This window comes from Macrosteles quadrilineatus, unplaced genomic scaffold (assembly GCF_028750875.1).
Source record: "Macrosteles quadrilineatus isolate MER2022 unplaced genomic scaffold, UCM_ALF_1.0 Scaffold_5__1_contigs__length_97177068, whole genome shotgun sequence".
NCBI classification, from domain to species: Eukaryota; Metazoa; Arthropoda; class Insecta; order Hemiptera; family Cicadellidae; genus Macrosteles; species Macrosteles quadrilineatus.
In genome coordinates this window covers 81,181,952-81,206,414 of record NW_026542598.1, presented here as the reverse complement: position 1 = coordinate 81,206,414, position 24,463 = coordinate 81,181,952, and the positions used below count along the sequence as shown (strand labels likewise).

The window sequence follows — 24,463 nt, the reverse complement described above, 5'->3', positions numbered from 1 at the left end:
TTTGAAGGCTACTTTAAATAAATTGTAACTGCTTAACATGTGTTTAGATTACCGGTAACTTAACATAACTTGCACATCACATTGTTTTTTATATGTATATGTAGGTAAATTAAGTTATTGTAAGGCAATGGACGATGGAACTGATTAAAAGAACTTGTTTGTATATTAAGTTGTTTGTTGATATTTTTGTAGAGTATAATCAGAGATGCAATGAAACATATACTGTATTTGCTATTACATTTCTTAGTCCTTGATGCTTTGATAATCATATTAGTATTGTCTGCTGTCTTTAATGCTAAATTATTTGTTTAAAATTGTTTATAGTACCTATAGATATAGTTTCTTTATCTTTAATAGTTCAAAAGACTGTATTGATAAGGCACAGCAATATTTCTAAACTTTATAACAGCTGACTTAGTTTAGCTAATGATTTATTGTGAGTGAAGAAACTGAAGACGGAAGGATTTGTGATTTAATATAAAGAAGAATGAAATTTAAAAAAATGTTCATTTAAATTTGATAATTAGTATTTTTGCAACTTCAAAATTGAAATTTAAAATGTCAATAATAAATTAAAAGATATGTGATATGTGAAAGGGAGATGAAGGTAAATCATGTATGTCAAAGTTTTATTCAAACATTTGGTCAGTTTTTCTCATATCAGCCTACACAAGATTTAAAATTAATCAAAATCAAAATGGTGGTATCCACTACTTACCAGATTTAAAAGTCATAACTTAAACGTTCCTATTAAGGCCATAAAAGTTGAATTTTGTTTCTAAAAGCGTTGGCGGATGTGTAACTATTATATGCAACAAATGTAAAGATTAAAATGTTTCTATTTTGTGTCCTCTTCCCATTGCAAAGCATGGGTACAACAGCTAGTATTTACATAAGTAGCAGAGTACCCGTCCTTCGTACGGGTTTAGCGTAAAAAGTATAAAATGCATATTGCAGTTATATTTGGCTTTGCGTTGGCAATGGGAGAGGACACAGTTTAAGAAAATTTGATTCTTTTAATTTACGGTAGGCCTATGCTTTAGTATAGCATATCTACCATAGCCATAATGTTCTACCATTGCACCTAAAAATAGAAAAAAGTAAAGTTCTCATTGTAATCACAGCTTTTTGTTGCTAGTTAGTTCAAATTAGCTGTTGTCATAAATGCAAAAAATATTAATAGTGCTGCACCCTGTTGGTAAACCTTATAACTTTTTAATGCTATTTAATATCATAGAACCAACTAGTGTAGTTGAAACAGCTGACAAAATTCTTTAATTTCTTTTAAATATGAATACTCATAAGGTTAACATGGGAAACTCCAGAGCCACTGGGGGTGGAGCCCAAAAGGATTTTTGAAATAAGAATATGTCTATATGTTAATCGGGGATGTGAGTTATCACCATACCAAATTTCAGCCCAATCCAACCAGTAGTTAATGCGAGATTGAACTTCAAATAAACAAACAAACAAATAAACAAACGAACAAACAAACAGACACACAAACTTTCACATTTATAATATTAGTAAGATAAAATTAAGTTACAAAAGCTTATGATTACTGTCTTTTAAGGATCAAGGCAATACACACTCAGATAATAGCCCTGGAAAGTACTCTGACATTACATTAAAGTTTTCAGTTGCCATATGCATAAAAACCTATAGAATACATCTAAATAAATAATCAGTGAAAGATACAACTAATAGGTGTAAAGTGTAAAACAACATGACATTAACTAACAAACAATGAAGATTTGTATCTTTAAATGTATTACATTATATAATTATTTAAAATCTTAATATGCGCTGGAGTGCAATTGCGATCAGATCAAAATTGTAAAAATGTTGTGTCCATTTTAGCCATTTTGCCTAAAACGAAATGTGTGACAATCTAATTAAGAATTTTCGGGTGATGTTTAGAGAGGAGAAATTTGCTTTTTTTCTGTTGAATTTAGAAAATGACACAAATAATCTGAATCTGAGCTATTTTTGAGATTGTTTAACAGTGGATCATCAGTTGATGTTATAGTTCTTTAGGTCAGCCGTGAAAGCTACGTATTTCAGGACAGGAAATTCAGGAGGGTTGAAGGGTATTCTTAACCCTTTAACGGTGTCTTTGATTTTAAATCACTATCGGTGGTACACAGAGTTTTTACCGGGTGTTGAAACATGAGACAAACAAAGTTTTTTATAGGTATTAATATAAAAACGTATTACAACTTGTATAATCAATAAATCTGTACATGAACTCAATAAAATCTCTTACTTTACATATTTATAAAATATAGAGTAAACAAAAACAACTCAATCGGTGACACACAGAGTTTTTTTCCAGAGTGTTGAAATATTAGAAAAAGTATTTTTGTCACATATTATAATACTAAAACGACCATAAACCATGTACAATCAATATAATTGTAGAAGGATGTATGTGAGGTACTGTTAGTTCTAAAGCTGCCGGCTGGCGATATTACATATTTTTCTATTAAAACAAATGCGCCCGGAGGAAAACTCTGGTATCACCAATGGAGGGTTAAACATTAAAAGAAGATATGTAACGTTTTCGGTCCCAACACGCAAGCTCGGATTCCTGCGCTGGCTACATAAATCATTAACCAACTAATAATATATGAAAAGTAATAGTGTTTAAAAAGATATAAAAACAACCTCTGCTCCTAATGATGCTAAACATGGGCAAAATGTACATCAGGCTTTCACAACAATCTTCATGAACCTGTAGTTCAATTTCCACATGTGCACTTATGAGATCGCTCTCTGGTGTGTACCAATATATAAATCTTCAATGTGTCTTTGTATTTCAAGTATTTTCCACACGTAGTGCACTCGTAAGGTCGCTCTTCAGTATGAAGCGTTGTATGTTTCTTCATACTGTTTTTGGTCCTAAAGGATTTTGCACATATAGAGCACTTATGAGGTATAAACCGTTGTGTGTTTCTTTATATGGCTGAGTTTCTTAAAGGATTTTCCACTTGTAGTGCACTTATGAGGTCACTTTCCCGTGTGGACCAATGTATGTTTTTTTAAATGGCTGTTGCATTTGAAGGATTTTCCGCATAAAGGACACAAATGAGGTCGTTCCTCAGTATGAACCACTGTATGCTCTTTCATACAGCAGAGTTGATTAAAGGATTTTCCACATGTAGTGCACTTATGAGGTCGCTCTCCGGTGTGAACCAATGTATGAATCTTCAAAGCAGTATTGGTTTTAAAGGATTTTCCACATATAGGACACAAATTAGGTCTCTCTTCAGTATGGACCAATGCATGTTGTTTCATTCCGCCATTGGATTTGAAGGATTTTCCACATATAGGACACAAGTGAGGTCGCTCTTCAGTATGCTCTTTAGTATGAATTCGGTTATGTTTCTTTAAATACCTGAGTTGGTTGAAGGATTTCCCACATGTAGTGCACTTATGAGGTCGCTCTCCAGTATGAATTAATGTATGTGTCTTCATTTTGTGGTTGGTTAAGAAGGATTTTCCACATATAGTGCACTTATGAGGTCGCTCTCCAGTATGAAGCGTTGTATGTTTTTTCATATTGCTGAGTTGGTTAAAGGATTTTCCACATGTTGTGCACTTATGAGGTCGCTCTTCAGTATGAATCGTTGTATGTTTTTTCATATTGCTGAGTTGGTTAAAGGATTTTCCACATGTTGTGCACTTATGAGGTCGCTCTCCAGTGTGAATTAATGTATGTATCTTCATTTTGCCAATGGTTGTGAAGGATTTTCCACATATAGTGCACTCATGAGGTCGCTCTCCAGTGTGAGTTAATGTATGTAACTTCAATTGGCTAATGGTTTTGAAGGATTTTCCACATGTAGTACACTTATGAGGTCGCTCTCCAGTGTGAGTTAATGTATGTATCTTCAAATTGCCAATGGTTGTGAAGGATTTTCCACAAATAGGACACAAATTAGGTCTCTCTTCAGTATGGACCAATGCATGTAGTGTCATTCCGTTATTGGATTTGAAGGATTTTCCACATATAGGACACAAGTGAGGTCGCTCTTCAGTATGCTCTTTAGTATGAATTCGGTTATGTTTCTTTAAATAGCTGAGTTGGTTGAAGGATTTTCCACATGTAGTGCACTCATAAGGTCGCTCTTCCGTATGAAGCGTTGTATGTTTCTTCATATGGCTGAGTTGGTTAAAGGATTTTCCACATATAGTGCACTTATGAGGTCGTTCTCCAGTGTGAGTTAATCTATGTATCTTCAAATTGCCAATGGTTGTGAAGGATTTTCCACAAATAGTACACTTATGAGGTCGCTCTCCAGTGTGAGTTAATGTATGTATCTTCAAATTGCCAATGGTCGTGAAGGATTTTCCACAAATTTTGCACTTATGAGGTCGCTCTTCGGTGTGAACCAATATATGACGTTTCATTTGACATTTTCTTGTGAACGATTTTCCACATATAGTGCACTTATGAGGTCGTTCTTCAGTGTGAACCAATATATGATGTTTCATATGATATTTGCGTGTGAACGATTTTCCACATATATGACAAATATGAGGTTATCCCCCGGTGTGAATTAATGTATGTCTCTTCATTTTGCTAATGGTTGTGAAGCATTTTCCACATGTAGTGCACTTAAAAGGAAACTTGACAGAATGTGTCAACAAATGACACTTTACCTTATGTAATTCAATAAATGTTTCCTCACACGTCAAGCATTGAAATGGACGTTCACCTGTATGCACATATATATGATTCTTCATTTCCCAATTAGTTAAAATAGTTTTTTTACATATTGGACACTTAAGGGGAAACTTTTCTGTGATCTTAGACATTATTTTTTAAAATTTTCTTATAACTCATCAGACAATCTAGTAACTAATTAGAATTAGTCAGTTGGCTCTTATGTCTATTTAAATAAGTGTCTTGTTGGAAAATTTTTTGAATGTTTAAAAAAGTTATGTATTGTATTATTTAACTTTAAAATGTCTTTAATTAAGTTTTGTTACTGTATGTGTATTTAATACCAATAGCCAACCTTAACTATTTTTCTTAATTTGCTTGTCTTTTATGTTCCATCGTATTATATATCGGTAAGCCCATGCTTTTTTAAAATATTGTTTATCAAATAATATCACATTATACACATAACGGTTGTACAGATTTAAGTCAAGTTTTACATAGTGAATTACTTACTTTCAATAGTAGTTTATAGTATAATAGAAACTTAAAATCATTTTAGCTGTGGTTTAAAGTACTATAAAAGATTATCTAAATTATCTTTCTTGCAACAAATTGAAGTTTCTTTTCCTCTTCAAATCCATTTCCTCTTCTGAAAAAGACCATACATTATAAAATAAATACATTTCTTGTTCACATTTAGCCTTATTCGTTTGTTGATTTACAGTAGGTTTCCAAACATTAAAATATTGCGCACAATAGCTATTACAATAAACATATGCAACACCAAAAATACAAGTCTGATATACTTTACACGCTTGACTCAGCTGACTTTCCCAGCTGACGAAAACATTGTACTGTACACTATGCATGCAGATGATTCCTGCACTTCAAGGCCGTAGCCAGGGGGGTTAGGGGGTCAAACCCCCCCCCCCAAATCCCGAAATTTAGTAGTAAAAATTGACACTAGGTTTAAAAAGTGCAAGTTTATAAAATGGAAACCACAAAAGATGATTATATTTTATGTTTTATTACGTTTTGCAGTAACTATTCATATTTCATAAAAAAAAAAAAAAAACTATTAATAAATCTGATCTATATTAAAGAGGTAATAAAACTATGAAGGTTCAACAAAAATACTTTACTCAAACAAAACAGATTTATCATCCTGTAATATCTTACTAATATTATAAATCTGAAAGTTTGTGAGTTTGTGTGTGTGTTTGTGTGTATGTTTGTGTGTGTGTTGCTCAATCACGCATAAACTACTGGACGGATTGGGCTGAAATTTGGCATGATGATAGCACACATTCCCGATTAACATTAAAGCATTATTCTCATCTCAAAAATCCTTTCGGGCTCCGCCCCAGTGGTTCTGTAGTTCCCCATGTTAACCTTATGATTTTTCATATTTAAAAGGAATTAATGAATCTTAACAGCTGTTTCAATTAAACAAGTTGGTTCTGTTCTATGATGTTCAATAGCATAAAAGTTACAAGGATTACCAACAGGGTGCAGTACTATTATTTTTTTTAAATTTATGACAACAGCTAATTGCCAACCAAAAGGTGAGTGAGCGTAGCGAACGAACTTCAACCTGGAGGCGAGTTAGCGAAGCAAATGAGCGCAGCGAACGAGCTCCAACCTAAAGGTGAGTGAGCGTAGCGAACAAACTTCAACCAGGACGTGAATGAGCCATGCGAATACTTATGAAGTTAAACGGGGCAAAGCCCGCGGGTACAGCTAGTATTACATAATTGTAACTATATCAACATTTTGGAAATAAGCATGGGAATTGGTGTTTGAATGAAAGTGCTTGAATCTTTTATCCACAGTCATGACCTGACCCAGTAGTGATTCTAAAGGGGGGGGGGTCTACAGGGGCTAAAGAAAGTCTTAAACGGTTTTTAGGAGGATATGGCCGTAGCCTAAAGTATGGTTACAAATTTATGAATGCAATCGTCATAGTTTGAATTTGTAAATGTCTACTTGCTTATGACAAACAACCGGTTAAATGGGAGTTTTTTTACAATTTGTGACAGTTTTAGGCGTTAAAAATTGCTTTAGAAAATCACTAAACCACTTTAAAAATATAAAAAAATCCCAAGACCCCCCTCTTATATTGGGGGTGTAAAACATCCCCCAAGCCCCCCAGGAGCCCCCCTTAACAAGGTCCTAGAACCGCCACTGACCTGACCCCCCCCCCCCCCACGAAAGTTTGTCCTGGCCTTGCTGCACTTGTCATATGATCCTGGTTACATGAAAGAGGCCTTCGAAGAGATAAACACTTATTTGGAGAACATTTTCAGTTTTTTGAATCTGTTCTAAAACCATTTAGCGCAAAACAACGATTCAAAATACAAAATTATCAGGTGGTTTAAAATACAAATATTTGTAGAACGAAATGTCAAAAACTTATGTTTTTAGGATAATACATAATAAAATTACAGTTTTGTCTGTACATTGCGTAAAATCATAAAGTTTTTTGTTATTTTTAAACACTATGAATGATTTTATACACTATGAAAACTGAATCAGAGTCAATTTGTGTCTGTTTGTCTGTCATTGTGTCTGCGACAAAAAATATCAAATTTCACCAGTCTATATACTGAGTGTGGACACAGTTGAAACTAGAAAGAGTGTTCAAACAGAATTATTATTGCTTCTGTGTGTATGTGTTCTCTTCCACTTCTTTTCAAAATGATATTGTGCATTTATAAATTTATACCTTGTGATAAGATAATGGCGTTCTAAATTATGTTAATTGTTTGTACTGAATATTGCTTACTATCACACAGATTTAAATAATAACAAACAAGAAAACGAACAATTATTTTTAATGTTTATGTTTATGTTAATTAAGTTTAATTTATGTTTCTGTCAATAGTGGCAAACGCTTTTGACAAGTCACAAAAGATTGCTGCAGAAGAGGTTTTACTATCCATTATCCATATTCTTAATGATGAAATCGATAAATGTTGAAACTGCATCTATGGTTGAAAGATTTTGCCTGAATCCAAACTGTTCTTTGTTATTTATTTGATGTTTTTCAAGATAAGGTGGTCTGTTTGAAACTATTCTTTCTCCAAACTTTTATCTTTGTTTTTCATAATTGGCTTTATGGTAGAGTACCGTACTTCAGCAGATCCGTCTTATCCAATCCGCCTTATAATTGAGTGTTTAGCTTATAAGGAACAGGAGCTGTTCTACAACAGAGGAAGGGTGGAGTTTTAGTACCTGTAAGTAGCGCATTGTGGGCAACACCTATAGTCCCAGTTTTAAAGAAAAGTCGGGAAATTAGAATCTGTAGGGATTTTAAAGTTACTCCATTCCAAGAAGTTAACAAGTATCCTCTAACTAAAATCGAGGAACTATCTGCTAATTTACAAGGTGGATAAACCTTTAGTAAAATTGATCGCAGCCAAGCTTACATGCAACTTAAATTAAATGACGAGCCAAAACAATTATGCACAATCAGTATTCATAAAGGGGTTTTCTCCTATCAGAGAATGCCATATGGCATCTCCTCAGCTCCTGGCATTTTTCAAAATTCCATTGAACAGACACTCCAAGGCTTGGAAGGTGGGGCAGTATTTTTAGACGATAATTTGATTACAGCTTAAGATACTAACACTCATTTGAGTAGGGAAGTTCTTACACGGCCAAATAATAAGGGGTTTGAAATTAAATGAAATGTTTATTTGACACATAGAATTTACAATAAGTAATATATTAAAAGTGAGGTCAGTGGTTTAAAATACAACAAAAAAGAGTGACGTTAGACAAAAAGAATCAACTGAATAAGGACAAAGTATTTACAAATGTTCCCTTAGCAGTTTTTTTTAAATATCCATATTTTCTGTCGATTTGATTTGATTAGGGAGTTAGTTGAATAGTTTCCTACCCATATACAAAGGAGCTTTCACATAAATAACAGTTCTATTGATAGGGAACTGAAGAGTTTTTCTATGTCGAGTGTTGTATGGATGTTGGCAATTTTTTCATGCAAATGAGGTAAAGTGTTTTTACAGTAAAAAATATACATACTCCATATATATACACAGCACGAATTATTAATAGTTTCAATCAATCAATCAAAATAACTTTATTCATATTGCACATTTTGTACAGAATGGAGTCAGTTATAAAAACACAATATTAAACTTAAGACTACTTACAATAGTTATTTGTGTAACTAGTGAGAAAAGTGAGCAATTGACTCACTCGAGAGAAATTCTTACTCACGAGCCGTAGGCGAGTGAGGAATGGTTTCTCGAGTGAGGCAATTGTACTTTGAACTCGAGTTGCACATTATACTCTTCCTACAGTTACCATAAAACAAATAAATTTGTGAAGAAACAACCTATTTTTACACAGAAGTGAACTTTTAATATAACATTTAATGTGAAGTGACAAATACAACAGTACAACAGCTGACCAGCTGATTTACAGCCAGTGCTGCCAACGTATGTCGCGCGCATACGACGTTGCCTGCATGTTACGCGCTCACTATTTCGTGCCTTCACGTTGCAAATCTGGAGTGAGACAAAGTAATTAGAGTGAGACAATGTTAACATTGTCTCACTGATGAGCGAATTGGCCACTTTGCTTCCTCATATCAGTGAGAGAACATGTACATTGTTCGGTAACTGTAGGAAAAGAATATTGTTATTATCATAAAATCAAATTTCAGGAAGTTGGAAAAAATCTTCTAATTTATACAAGGGTCTGTTGGTGAGAAATAATTTCAAACGTTTTTTAAATGAATTAAAATTACTTATATTGTCAGGTAAGCTATTGAATTATTTAACACCACTATAAGATGGGATGTTTTCATAAACCGATAAATTATGTCTGTTGAACGCCAATTCATTACCTTTTCTGGTTGAATATATATGAAAAGAGTTCAATTTTGGCAATCTTTCATGAATTGATTTAATATAAAGGGCTATTTGATAAATGTATAAGCTAAAAACAGTCATAATTCCTATTTCTTTAAACTGCTCTTTTGCGGATGTTTTTGACTGATCATAGTACTGCTACACGTCACACTTCCTTTCCCTCCTCACCTAGTCCATGTCCCGCTCTCCACAACAATCACCCATTGTACATCACCAAGCACCTGTTACTACAAGAGCGTGTAGATAAATAAGTAGAATAAGGAAGGCAGAGGATATGCGTCCGGTATCCTGACGTGGATTAGGCATCCGCAGTTACTGTCATAACCTAACCTAATTAACCAAACTTGCTGATAATGAATAAATAGAATTAAGTTTAAGTTTAAATTCTGTTCATAAAATAAAATTATAAATGCCTCAAATTCTAACAAAAGATGTACAGTTAAGAAGAAATGGCATTCTAAGCCAAATCTTTGACAAAAAGTTAGTGACACCGATGGGATTAGATCTAAGTACCTCTTGAACATCAGCCGAGTACTCTATTGTAATGAGAGTAAGAATGAATGAAAAAGAACTTTTATCACCTTTAGAAAGGTTTTTAATAACTTGAACGATACTATATTGAATTATAATGGATTTGTTTACAAACACAACAAAAAAATAATAAAGAATTGAAGACACATGTTTTTTACTACATTCTTCCTCCCTAATGATAATGAATGTAGTCATTTAAATAATTAGGAGGTCTTCTGCTTCTGAAACTTCTTCTCGTATATGTGTTAATGGTTCTCTCCTCTAGAAGCTTCTTGTCTAGGTTGTAAATTCTCGGCAGTAGTATTCATTTCATCTTCTTGATCCTGTGTTGAAGATGGACTAGGAAAGTATTCAGGTTCAGGTTGAGAAGTGGGTAATAGAGTATTTTCATCACTCTCAAAATCGGTTTGCTCTATGTCGGTTTGGTACTCACCAACCGGAGCAAGATGACGCGTAGACACGGTAGTTTCTCTTCCATCAGTCAACTTAACATGAGCATACTCGGCATTCCCGTGAAGAAGTTGGACCTCTTCAACAAGTGGCTCATACTTGGACGTACGATTGAATTTCTTCAAGTAGACAGGGCCGGATTTGAGAACCCATGAAGAAGCTGAAAGACCATTGTTCCCAGATCTACGTGGATGTAAGAACATACGCTCGTGAGGAGTTTGATTTGTGTCTGTGCAAAGTGCAAAGTAATGATCTCACTGAGCTGAGGGCATCCTCTAAAACTGTCTCCCATTGGTTTATTTCTAAGTTAAGTGATGTCAATGCCAGTTCAATTGTTTTCCATAGAATGCCGGTATATCTTTCAACTTGCCCATTACCTGCTGGATTGTACGCAATGGTTCTACTAGTTGAGATTCCAAATTCCAAGTGAGTTCAAGTAGCATTTTAAGTCTTGGCTCAGAAATGATGTTCCTCTGTCCGAACGTATGTACTGTAACTAGGAACCCCAAAAGTAGAAATTAATGTTTTTAGTTTCGACTTAACTGTTGACGATGACATGTCTGAACACGGGAAAGCGAAAGGGAACCGTGAAAACTCGTCTACTATTACTAATAAGTAACGGTTTCGACTTGATGAAGGCAGCGGGCCTTTGAAGTCGATATTCAGCCGTTCAAATGCAGAAGTGGCTTTAATCAAAATCCCTTTGTGTTTGAAGAATCTAGGCTTCACAGCAGCACACACATTGCAGGAGTTTGTTATTCGTCTGATTTCATCAATCGAGTAGGGCAAGTTTTTACTTCGAACCCAGTGGTACAAATGTTTCACACCTGGGTGACATATATTCGCATGTAAATCAATCAACAGTTTTTCTTGATTTTGGATTGAAGAACATTTTCTAGTCAGGGCATATGCAGCCATATTATCTTTTCCGGGTCTATATACAATATCATAATGAAAGCATGACAATTCCAGTTTCCACCTCATTATCTTTTCATTTTTCACTTTGCCATGACGGTTGTTATCGAACATAAAAGCAACCGACCTCTGGTCAGTAATCAGCTTGAAATGTTTACCTACCAAATAGTGACGCCATTTCCGCAGTGCTTCCACAATGGCTTGTGCTTCTTTTTCGACACTTGAATGTCTTTGTTCTGCTGGAGAAAGTATCCTTGAGAAGAATGCGACTGGACGGTTCGATTGAGTCAAAGTAGCAGCAATGTTACTCTCAGATGCATCAGTTTCTATGATGAACTGCGCTTCAGGGTCAATGCAGCTTACTACAGATCCGATGATTTCACTTTTTATAGTTTCGAAAGACTGGAGCCCTGCTTTGGACAAAGGGAATGTAGTACGCGCAAGTGGAATCACTTTGGCAGCATAATCTGGTATAAGTGATGCATAATGTGAAAACATACCAAGGGTCCTCCTCAGTGATGCGATGTTTCTGGGCGGAGGTAAATTTTTCAAAGGATCTAGTCGACTGGGGTCAGGCTTGATAGTTTTGTGTGATATATGATAAAGATGATAGATCGCAGTGAAAATGAAGACTTCTCATTATTGATAGTTAGGTTGTATTTGTATGCAGCTTCAATAAACTTTTTAAAGTTTATATCATATCGTTCTTGTGTTTTTCCACAGATTGTGACATCATTAAGATAGGCGTAAGTGTCTTGTAACTGTTCTGTTCGGATGACTTGGTCAATTACACGTTGGAATGCTGCCACCCCATTAGTGACCCCAAACGGGATACGCTTAAACTGGTAGAGTTGACCACAGGCCTCAAAAGCTGTGTAGTGTTTTTCTTCATTTCTTATCTTAACTTGGTGGTACGCACTTTTCAAGTCAATAGTACTGAAAAACTCATAATTTGCAGCTTTGTTAACGATATCATCGATTCTAGGTAGTGGGTAAGCGTCCAGTAATGTAAAACGATTTATAGTTCTGGGGTAGTCAATGACCATTATTTTTCTATGATTTTCAGTAGTAACTACTAATGCTTGAGCCCTCCATGGAGACATACTAGGCTCTATAACATCGCCTTTAAGCAATTTACTTACTTCGTTTTCGATAAACTTTAAATCATCGGTGCTATGGCGATGATACTTGATTGCGATTGGCTTACATTCCAGTTTTAAATTAGAAAACAAAGATACCGGTTCTACAGTTGAGGCTGCCACGCTACATACGATTAGTTGTGAATTGTTGCCACCAAAGACTACTTTAATACTTGCATGGTTTTTCAAAATATCATGTCCAACAATTATATCTGCACAAAGATCTGGTAACAATGAAAGAGTAACTTACTTGTAAAAGTGATCAAGAATGACAAGATTTACTTTGCATTGAACTGTTATGTCGGGTCCGCGGAATTGGCTAACTCTGGAACTCGCTAACCCCATGTTAAACGCCCTATCTTCAAATTTGTCGATGAGAGGAACTCGCTAACTTCTTCGGTTTCGGAATTGGCTAACTCCGGAACCCGCTAACCCGCTCTAGAGCCGGGTTAGCGAATTCCGTCCTCGTACGGAAGTCACTAACTCGGTCCCTCGGCGGAACTCGCTAACTCCCAATCAGAAGCCTCGCGGGCCGTCCAATGGGAGCCAAGCACGAATATTTTTGGCCAGTGTTGCCGAAAGTTTAGTACCTATATCGTATCGGTACCATAATGTCGTATCCTACGATTAATTAGGAGTAAGAGCAACGTAGTCTATAAAATAAATATATTTAGAAGTATGTTTAATATTATTCTTATGATTATTAGGGTGGAAAATGTATTATAGTCTTACCATAGACTAACCAACACAAGTAAACTTTACATCCCATTGTAAACTTTGAAGCTCGTTTTTCGTGTCTAGTTCATGTCCGGTTGACACTGATCGCTAGTGTCGACAAAATTGTGTTCAGTTTCTATTATTTTATAGTTAACTTCATGATTTGTTCTTTACTGTTTGGTTATATAACTAGGGGACGTGTTATTAGTTGTGATTAGAACGTTTTATTTGGTTAAACAAGGTTTTAAATTACTGAAAACAAGAAACAATTGTAAACAAAACACGACCTCTAAAGACAGTGCACCGGACAGAATTAACAATACAACTGTCTTCAGATGATCCATAAGGATGAGAAATGTACTAATATAAGGGAGTATGTTTTATATGTGGGTTTCTTACTTAAATAGTAGCTTATTGGTATGCAAAAAGATAAAAATGCACATTTAATTCGGATCTATTACATGTTATGAAATATCTATTTTCGTAGTCCGCCATTTGTTTCTTTTATTCGAATAAATACCATTTTGTGAACTTCTGCAAAGAACATTTTTGAGTTCGTATTTTATATAGGCCTACTGGGCTTGTAACCTTAAAATATAAATCATAATAAAATTTACACGTTAAACGTCATTACAGAATTACATTGTAGTGGTAATGTATTTTTAAATAGAGCTATTGAATTTAAATAAATATTTATCAATACATTATAAAGTGGTAGGCCTTATGTTAGTCTATGCATAAATACAACTTGTAAATTTCTTTTATTGTAGGCTTTTAGTGTAGAACCCGGGTCATCCTCTTAATTTTGTTGAATTAATATTCATTTTACGTCTTTCAGTAGGCCTACTTTTTAAAAGTCTGGAGTTTTTCTCCAGGCAGGTTCTAAATGGACCCAGGCGTTCTTGTTTGTTACAATTCTTATGAATGGTGGCCATAGCTAAAATTACTTTATCTTATCCAAAAACAAAGCTATTGTCTATTGTGTAGCTCAGTACTAAGGAACGGTGAACCGAGCAATGGCTTGGTATAGTTTATATCGATTGTGAAAGCAATATAAAGGAAGCCCAACACTCAAATCAGGAAAATCCGTCAATTCGTTTATTAAGAATCGTGAATTAAAATAACCCTGTCACGTTTTATTATACGAATATTATATCTTCTCCTATTTTTTACTAGTGGTGCTTAGGTGTAGGGGTCTACAATCCGACCCACACCAACCGTACAATCTAAAAACGGTTTTAAAACATGTAACATTATTGCTAAAAAATTGAACAGATTTTAGAATTAGGCAACTATTTACTAGTAGGCCTACAATGCTTTGGTTCAAACTATTAGGCCTAGATAAAACTTAGTCTATGTCATCATATTTGTACACGTAAGTTGGACGGTTCAACGACGAACATTTAATTTCAAATCTATGAATTAGTTATGAAAGTTACGATGGTTGATGACTGTAATAATTAATGGTTTTGGTTTATTGCGACATTACAATTAAATCTGTTTTCCGTGTTTAAGAACTTGCGTGTATTTTAGCTTGATTTCGTAGAGGTTTAATTATTACCCAATAAAACAAAATTTTGAATATTTTTCATATTCTATTATTTTCTTTTATACTGATGGCATTTATATTTAGGATCGAAATCATAAACATTTAACCGGCCATTGTTCAGTTTAATAAAAAAAACACTTTTTCATGATTTTTTAATTGTCTTTTAATTACTTTGGGCTAGTTATCTGTTAAAAGTGGAATTGATAACAAAAAACAATAAAATTTACTGTATCTTTATAGACACTGACATTTTCAAATACGGTAGTGTACGATTATTTTGTCGTACAAGGTTGGCAACGCTCCGAGCAGTGGGCGCGGCCGGGTTAGCGACTTCCAGAGTTAGCGAATTCCGCCGCGAGACAAAATCGAGTTAGCGGGTTCCGGAGTTAGCCAATTCCTGACTGAGACGGTTAGCCAGTTCCAGAGTTAGCCAGTTCCGTCACACGACCGAGTTAGTGAGTTCCTGAGTTAGCCAATTCCTACGTCTCGTTATGTCGGATGTGATTGATGTAGTAGCCATTGAGACAGTACCCCTACCTGGTTTTATAGGAATACCTAAATTAAGAGCAGATTTGTTTATAAAACTTGGAGAGCTTCCCGTATCTATCAAAGCAGAGACAGATTTACCATTAACTAGGGCTTGTACTGGTACTCTTTGTTAACCCACCGGGCGAAGCTGCTAGGTCAATAGAGTTCATTACTTCTTAAGATTTATCCAATTGCTTGGTTTGTAATTTACCTGCCATGCAGACCTTAGCAAAATGCCCCTGTTTAACACAGTTATGACAAATTGTATTTTTAGCTGGACATTTGACCCTAGGATGTCTTAGATTACCGCAAAAGAAACATTTTTCAGTCACAGCAGCTAGAGAAAACTTTTTCTAAACTGCTTGAAGTTGCATCAACATTCTGATTGCTCGCTTGAGTTTCTTGGGACGAAGTTGCATTTACTATAGATTGGAAAGATTGAAAAGCTAATGATTGCTCATGTGCAAGTTCTAGGGATCTGGCTTGACTATATGCCTGATCTAGTGTCAACGAAACATTTTCTAGTAAGCGCTGGCGAATTGCAGAAGATTTTATTCCAGCAATAAATGTGTCATGCATATAATCACCACTATTCTTTTCAGCTGTGACAGCTTTAAACTGACAGTCTTTACTTAGTAGTTTTAAAGCCTGGAGATATTGGTCAATAGTCTCCTCAGGCTGCTGCTAACGTGCAGATAGTTTATGTCTGGAATATATTTCATTTACAGGTTTTACATAGATACTTCTTAGCACAGATATAGCATAGTTATACGTACCGCTTTCATTTATGTACTTGTCGATTTCCGGAGTAATAAAGTTTATAAGTATTTTGAGTTTATCGGAGTCGGATTGTTGTGGTGTGATGCTGGTAACAAAATTCTGAAACATTTTGTGCCAATGTGTCCATTCCTTACTTGCAGATGATGAGTTTGGATCTACACTAAACTTGTCTGGCTTTAGAAAGGTTTTTAATAGCTTGAACAATACTACATTGAATTATAATGGATTTGTTTACAAACACAACAAAACAATATAATAAAGAATTGAAGACACATGTTTTTTACTACATTATTTTATTTTTAGCACTACCCAACGAACACACAAGACTTCTAGGGATCTATACTTTTGCACCGCTGTCCAACGCACACTCATTTAACTAGTGTCTCAGGGTCCTGGTCAGAAACTGATGATTATAATTTTATAATTTTTAATTATAAAATGAAACCATCATAACCTAACCTAACCAACCAAACTTGCTGATAATATAATACTTTAATACTTTTTATTGGAATGATATAAGAAAAAAATTGAATGAAGGTTTAACTTACTAATAAATAAAAACATGTTTCTATAATTTGTTTAATTATAAAATTAATGTTTTTATTATAAAATTAAACTGTCATCAGCTAACATAACCAACCAAACTTGCTGATAATTTAAAAAAGATATAAGATAAAAATCGAATGAAGGTTTACTAATAACAAAAAACTAGAGGACCCATGCTGCTCCGCAGCGTTAAACTAAAAATATAATATCCAAGAACTAATCAAATTTATGAGTTTTGATGAGTAATACAGTATCTTGATACTGATTCAAACGATCAATAGCTCAATTTAAAGCCTATAAATACCGTACTGATTATTTTGAGTCTAAAACATACATGAACAATACTGAAGCCATTGATTTTTAGTCATAGAAAACCCTTACAAAAAAATGTTTATGTTAGTTTTTCTCCTTGCGTTTGCTTTAAAATTGGCCGATAGCTTGATTAACTATTACAGTAGCTTAAATGAAAGCAGGTATTTCACTGAAGTTCCTTAGACCAAAATAACTGGTGAAACACATCTTAAATTGAAGTAAGAATTTGAAAATGAATCAAATTATTTTTTTCGGTCAAATAATACAGTAGGTAAATATATGCCGATGCATTTACTTCGATGGCCGATGCTTGATGTGAAATCATTGCGTGTATGACTTCAATTTAAGACCTGAATCATGAAAATCGGTCGGATAGAAGAGCCAAACGCACTCGGAAAAGAGAAACCAAATTTAACTCCCATAAGAAATAGGCTACATCGGGAGAAAATTTTGTTGACGTATAAGCCGAGTGGGGTTAAAGATAAATATATGCCCATGCTTGATGGCAAATCTTTGTGTGCATACCTTCAATTTGAGACCTCAATCATGAAAATCGGTCGGGTAGAAGAGCCAAACGAACTCGGCAAAGAGAAACCAAATTTAAGTTCCATAAGAAATACATGGGGAGCAAATTTCATTTACGTATACACCAAGTGGGATTATAGATACATTTATGCCGATGCTTGATGGCAAATCTGTACTTGCATACCTTCAATTCGAGACCTCAATCATAAAAATCGGACTAAAATTAAAATGGGGTTATTGATCACTGGTCGTCGGTAAATCCCAAAATAATTACATTTTTTATTGTTTGGAATTCAGCAGCGCGCTTCAGGTACGTCCGATCTTAATAATCAAGGGCTCAAATGGAAGCTGGTATTTCACTGAAGGTTCTTAGAACAAAACATATAGGATTACGTAATTATAACTGAGGAAACATATTCTTCAATTGAAGGAACAATTTAAAAAAAATCTAATTTATGTTATTTGGTCAAGTAATACTGTAGATAAATAAATGCTGATGCTTGATGGCAAATCTACGTGTGCATACCTTTAATTTAAGACCAAAATTATGAAAATCGGTCGGGTAGAAGAGCCGAACGGACTCGGAAAAGAAAAACCAAATTTATCTCCCATAAGAAATGTACAGGGAGCAAATTACGTTTGTGCATAACTCGAGTAATACGTCAGATAAATGCCGATGCTTGATGGCAAATCTACGCGTGCATACCTTTAATTTAAGACCAAAATCATGAAACTCGGTCGGATAGAAGAGGCGGACGGACTCGGAAAAGAAAAAGCGATATTTTTTAATATATAGATAGTTCTGTTCATAAAATAAAATTATAAATGCCTCAAACTCTAACAAAAGATGTGTAGTTAAGGAGTAATCACAGTCTAAGCAAAAATATTTGACAAAAAGTTAGGAAAAGTTATCAAGGACAAGCATTCAAGATTACAAGCCCAGTACCGTAGACAAAATACGAACTAAATAATTTTATTTGCAGAAGTTAACAAAATTGTATTAATTCGAATAAAAGAAACAAATGACCGACTACGAAAATAGATATTTCATAACCTGAAAAAGATTCAAATTAAATGTTGGCTTACAGTACTATCTTTTTGCATCCCAATAAACTACTATTTTTAAGTAAGAAGACCATAAGCATACTCCCTTAATATATTAGTACATTTCTCGTCCTTATGGATCAGCTGAAGACAATTTTATTGTTAGTTCTGTCCGGTGCGCTCTCCCTAGAGGTCGTGTTTTGTTTACAATTTGTTTCTTGTTTTCAGTAATTAAAAACGTCGTTTAAACAAATAAAACGTGCTAATTATAACTAACGTGGCCATACGTCACGCTTTCGGCGGGACAGTCTCGCTTTACAACAAGTTGTCCCGTTGTCCCCACAATCGGCCGGGGGACGCCTAAATGTCCCGCTTTGGAGGTCAGGCGTTTGAAATATTATATATGGAATATGAAATTTTGCCTTTCCACACTAATGTTTAGTTCGTGTAAGAATACTTGTTAGTAACTATAGGGAAAACTAAAGGAAACCAACCTATTAACCTATTTGGTTAACTGTACAATTAGCACGTCATCGTTCATCGATCCCCGATCGCGTGAACTCAACTATCTATACTATACTCGTCAAAGATCGGCACTAGTAGGCCTACAATTTATTTCTGCGCGAGTGTTAAAGCACTGTAGGCTACTACGGCCTCAAAAGACGCAGGTTGTCACTGTTGTCAGTAAGGCTAGGCGCACACGAGCGATTATTTCATCGGCCAATCTGTGCATCATGTATTTGTTATCAGTCCGCACACACGGTCGACTAAAAATCGGCCAGTCGCTTGTTGTTCTCCACAGGAGTCAGTGAACTTCAGTGTGAGTTGTGTTGTTTTCTTTGCTAAAAAAGGCCACAGCCCACAGCTGTTATAATAAAAATTGAAACTTTCATCAGACATTCTATAGTAATTAAAGGACTTTTTACTGTCATCACGTAAAGTGTATAGTTTATAAAACTGTCGATTTAAAAGTCCCTGACTTACTATCGGATGGACCCAATATTTAAGTTTTCTTCTTTTTTTTCTTTGGTCTAATTAGAAGAGCACAAACACAGGTTAATTCAACATAGTCCATTTTAGGATAGCTTAAACACACTAAAAAAATCCATTTCTCGACTAAAAAATCGCCACGTGTGCGCCTAGACATAAATCAAGGGCGATTTATTTTTGGCCGATTTTTTAATCGGCCAATCGAAAAATCAACCGTGTGCGCCAGGCCTAAACTAAACTAAACTGTCAAGTTGTTTACAGTACCTTAACCTCTCTTTTTTAGCACAGAAAACATACTACTGCTTTTAGGTACCATTCGGTGCGAAGAAAGTTTGTTTGGAGATTTGATTATTGTACTGTTCAATTGTGCATTAGATAATGACCAAACGGAAATTCACATTTAAGAGTGAGTTACAAGCGAAATATCCGTTTATTTAAACTTAAGTTTGAGACGAACAAAAGTGATGTGACCCGCCATTTGTAAATTCACGTCCTTCGCTCAGTTCCCACTGTTTACGTGCACTTGGTGAAGCTATCCACTTTTGAGGAGATTTCTAAGTAGAAAGATATGTTCCGTTCAATGAACTTACAAATAGGTTAAATATAATAAAAACTCAATTAAAAACCAATTTATGTTTTACAAATTATTATGTCTAGATTGCATAAAAACGCTAGTTTACAGATATTATTTTTCAACATTTTTCCACCCCCCTATCAGCTGAGGGGTATTCCATACCCCCAGACCCCCCGGAATGGGGTGTCCCGCTTCGTACTCCAATATATATGGTCACGTTAATTATAACTAATAACACGTCCCCTAGTCATACAACCAAACAGAAGGGAGCAAATCATGAAGTTTACAATAAAATAATATAAACACAATTTCGTCGACACTAGCGATCAGTGTCACCGGACATGAACTAGACACGAAAAACGACCTTCAAAATTTAAAATGGGATGTAAAGTTTACTTGTGTTGGTTAGTCTTTGGTAAGACTATGATGCATTTTACACCCTAATAATAATCATAAGAATAATATGAAACATAATTCTGAATAGATATTTATTTTATCGACTACATTGCTCTTACTCTTACTCCTAATTTTCCGTAGTATACGACATTATGGTACCGATACGATTGCAGGTACGACACTTTCGACAAAACTGGCCTACAATCTTCGTGCTTGGCTCCCATTGGATGGCGCGCAAGGCTTCTGATTGGGAGTTAGCGAGTTCCGCCGAGGGACCGAGTTAGCGACTTCCGTACGAGGACGGAATTCGCTAACCCGGCTCTAGAGCGGGTTCCGGAGTTGGCCGATTCCGAAACCGAACAAGTTAGTGAGTTCCTCTCATCGACCAAATTTTAAGATAGGGCATTTAACATCGGGTTAGCGAGTTCCAGAGTTAGCCAATTCCGCGGACCTGGCTACGCTACCCACTACGCCACGATCACTGAAGGTTTCAAACCGTCTCGTTGCGGTAATGGTGTTCCCTCAAGAGAAGAGTGACGCTATACACTCTGTTAGAGTTGCAAAAGTATATCCCCAATGTCTTAAGCCACCCATAAACAGGCGAGCATGTTCACCGCCAACGCGAACATCCTCGCCCGTGTAAGTTTATAGGGTCTACAAGCCTTCGTAGGGGAGAGCATGTTGGGCTCGGCGCTAAACTTGTTGGCCCTGGTGAGCCCAAGCCCCAACAAAAACATGCTCGCCCGTCCGTGGGTACGACCAACATGTTCGCGAGCGTACATGTAGGCCTAAGTTAAAATAGGTACGTTTGGAAAATACCTACATCAGAAAATGTCTTTGAGACTGTCTTCTGTTATCCTCAGTTCATTTTTATTATCATATAATGCTAGTTCTACTCAGAGACATGTGAGTGACCCGGTTCCTGTTTTCAAGCCAACTCTTACACAATATTTTTCGTGGCTTGCGTTTTTTTCTCATTTTCCAATAAAACAAGACCACCGCAAATAGCCAACAGCGTTAGCATCAATTTTAAACACAACTTGACTGTCACAGATCGAGATAAGCAAGAGTAGGTAGCCTACTGGGCGGTGGTGGCGAGCATGTTCACGAGCATGCTCGATCGTCTGTCAGAATCACTGAGCATGCTTGACTGTCTGTTGGAAACACCGAGCATGTTCGCAAGCGTGTACACCAACAGGCTCGCGAACATGTTTGCCCGTGTATGGGCGGCTTTAAAATAAACACCGACGGCATTCCACCGTATCGTTGTGTCAATGGTGTTCCGGGCCCCCCATAACCCAGAGACGTCACTGCCGGACGCCTAATCTACGTTCGGTTACCACCAGACGTGTACATCCTTTGCCAATAAAGAAACCAAGTGGAAAGCCTTGATTTGTAATAAATGTTATATTGGCGATTATTTACTTTTATCACAGAGGATACGCGTCCGGTAACCAGACGTACTTAGATTAGGCGTCCGGTAGTGACGTCACCGGGTTGTGGGGTGCCGGAACGCCATAACCACAACGATACTATGTTTGGCCAGCATTGTTCGTGGTGTAGTGGATAGAGTGCTCGGCTGATATCCAAGAGGTCCCTCGTTCGAAACCCATCGGTTTCTTTAACTTTTCATCACAGATTTTGCTTTGAATGTAATTTCTTCTTAACTGTACATCTTTTGTTAGAATTTTTGGCATTTATAATTTTATGTTATAAAGAGAATTGAACCTTCATTTGATTTTTTTCATTATCAGCAAGTTTGGTTAGTTAGGTTAGGTTAGGCTATGACAGTATTGGCCGGACGCCTAATCCACGTCCTATTACCGGACGCGTATCCTCTGCGTACTTTTATTTGCTGTCAAGATGAAGGAATTGTGATAGGCCTAAGTTAAGTTTTTAATAGGCCTAGTCCTTGAGTCATCTCGTGTTTAAATGTTACAACTGAGTGATATTGAACTAAATCTGGTAAGTTACCACTCTTAACCTAAAATCACAGTGAGTTACATCAGGCAATAGGTTATAATAATTGTTAATTAATTTAGCCTACTTACTTACTCATTTTTTATATTTTAAATTGAAGCGTATCATCCTTATTTCAATATCTGGGCATTTAAAACAGAATATTTCATGTTTAATATCCATTTATGTCACATAACAATATTATATTTTTGGTCATTTCGTTCCATAATTAATTAGTTTAGGATGATTTAGGTGTCAACTCCAAACTGTCAATTCGAATTCATTCATTCAATCATATCTCAACTAGTAGTAAATTCACAACAACAGCAACAACAACAACTCAACAAGTTAACAAAACTACTGTACTGTACTGGAACCAGGAACTAGATCACGAACTTACGACGACGCGACGGACGAAACTCTCAGGGAGTCAGGACCTAGGAGGGTCAGGACTCAGGGCTGGCTAGAGAGCTAACAGCTAACCTCAAAATGTTATTTTGGTTTGGTCGTTTATAGGCTACTCGTTTGGTGTTATTATTGAATTAGGATCTAGGAGTACTGTTCGTGCGTGTATTTATCTAAGTAAAATACTAACTGTATACTATATTAAATTTGTTTCACATCCAGTTTAGTTAAAGGTAGGTCCTGCATTTCTGGAATATCTTTGAAAGGGTAACTTAGGCCTAGACTTCCGTATCTGTTGTAAAAAACAACCGAATGAAAATATTGATTGTTCGATTGTTTCATTCGATATAGTTTGGTTAGTTAAGTTAACCTAACCTAACTAACCAAACTATATAGGCTATCGATCGAAATTTTCATTGGGATGCTTTTGACAAGAGATACGAAGTCTACCCACAAGAAATCCATAAGGGTTTCTCACATTATTGGTTTTGAATATCAATCCTCATTGTTGATTGTGTCTTAAGTGTCTTAACAAATGTCCACACTGTAGGTCGTAGGTCTACTGATCAATAATACCGGTGCATTAAGTTTTCAGCCTGTTAAGATAATTTAGCCTATAGGCTAATAAAAACTCAGTAGATACTTACAGCTCTTCACGCGCAGCTCAGAAGGCTACAAGTACAATAACAACTTAATAAAATTTGTTTGTTGTCTTGTGATTATGATTTAGTTACTTGGTATTTCCTGGTTCTGACCAGCCAGAGACAGCCTCAACTGGGTTGATTGGTTGATTTTTTGAGTTATAATTTTTCAAATTTTTTTGGGGGGACCCCCTGACCACCCTGTTTGCTACCAGACCCCCCGGTGTTGGGGCTCCTTCACCCCAAAGCCATAGTCACCCCATAGTTGGGGACTCCCCCTCAAAGCCATGTTTTAGTTACACCACTGTATAGGTTTATATTTTCATAACCTTTTTTTTACAGGTAATTACATACTACCCTTTTAACAATAAAATGTGGCAGGATATCATTTACAACATTCGTTTTATGTATGTTCAAACATTCACATTTATTTTGAGAGTGGAGACGTTAGGTGGACCTCAGGCTCAAAGTAACTTGTAAACCTATTAAGAAATACACACTACCATTTAAAATGATAAGATATGGTGGGAAATCGATACAAAATGTGTTATATCGTCTATATTATGGTTTTACATTTTTTTTAGGTTTATTTCTGTTTTATTAGACTGCACAGAGGATGAGTAGGCCTAGTGAGGGTACGGAATCCTCCACCCACTGCTAACTGTCTTCACGATCGTGGATGGAATGGAGAGGTGTGACTGGACTGTACAAACGAACATGAACATAGTGAACAAAAAAAAAAAAACTGACTGACACTTGCACTTTGGTGTAGTCAGTATTGTCATGCCACCTCTTAGCTGTAGTTTTTACTTTAAATAGAGAAATAATTACTTCCGATGCGAAGTGACGGTGAAAGTGAAAAATAAATAAATATCGGAGTCAAATATTAGCCTAC

At 35.7% G+C, this 24,463-nt stretch overlaps 1 protein-coding gene and 1 long non-coding RNA gene across 3 annotated transcripts in view; one reads left to right on the top strand and one right to left on the bottom strand.

Moving 5' to 3' along the window:
- Positions 1-2,254: 2,254 nt before the first annotated feature.
- LOC128994403 (zinc finger protein 99-like) lies at positions 2,255-22,972 on the bottom strand. Its single transcript, XM_054418952.1, has 2 exons — positions 22,619-22,972; positions 2,255-5,318 (listed from the first exon to the last, which is right to left on the bottom strand). The coding sequence occupies exon 2, from the start codon at positions 4,495-4,497 to the stop codon at positions 3,010-3,012; it is 1,488 nt and encodes a 495-aa protein (XP_054274927.1). The 5' UTR covers positions 4,498-5,318; positions 22,619-22,972; the 3' UTR covers positions 2,255-3,009.
- Positions 22,912-24,463, top strand: part of LOC128994405 (uncharacterized) — a 33,256-nt gene continuing 31,704 nt past the window's right edge. The window contains exon 1 of one of the 2 annotated variants that reach the window (XR_008490892.1): positions 22,912-23,160. This is a non-coding gene — a long non-coding RNA (uncharacterized LOC128994405). The remainder of the gene's footprint in view (positions 23,161-24,463) is intronic. The other variant, XR_008490891.1, reaches the window with a different exon arrangement.

Coding starts and splice junctions, on each gene's coding strand:
- LOC128994403 (XM_054418952.1), bottom strand. CDS start 4,497: ATGAAACATCATATATTGGTTCACACTGAAGAACGACCTCATAAGTGC.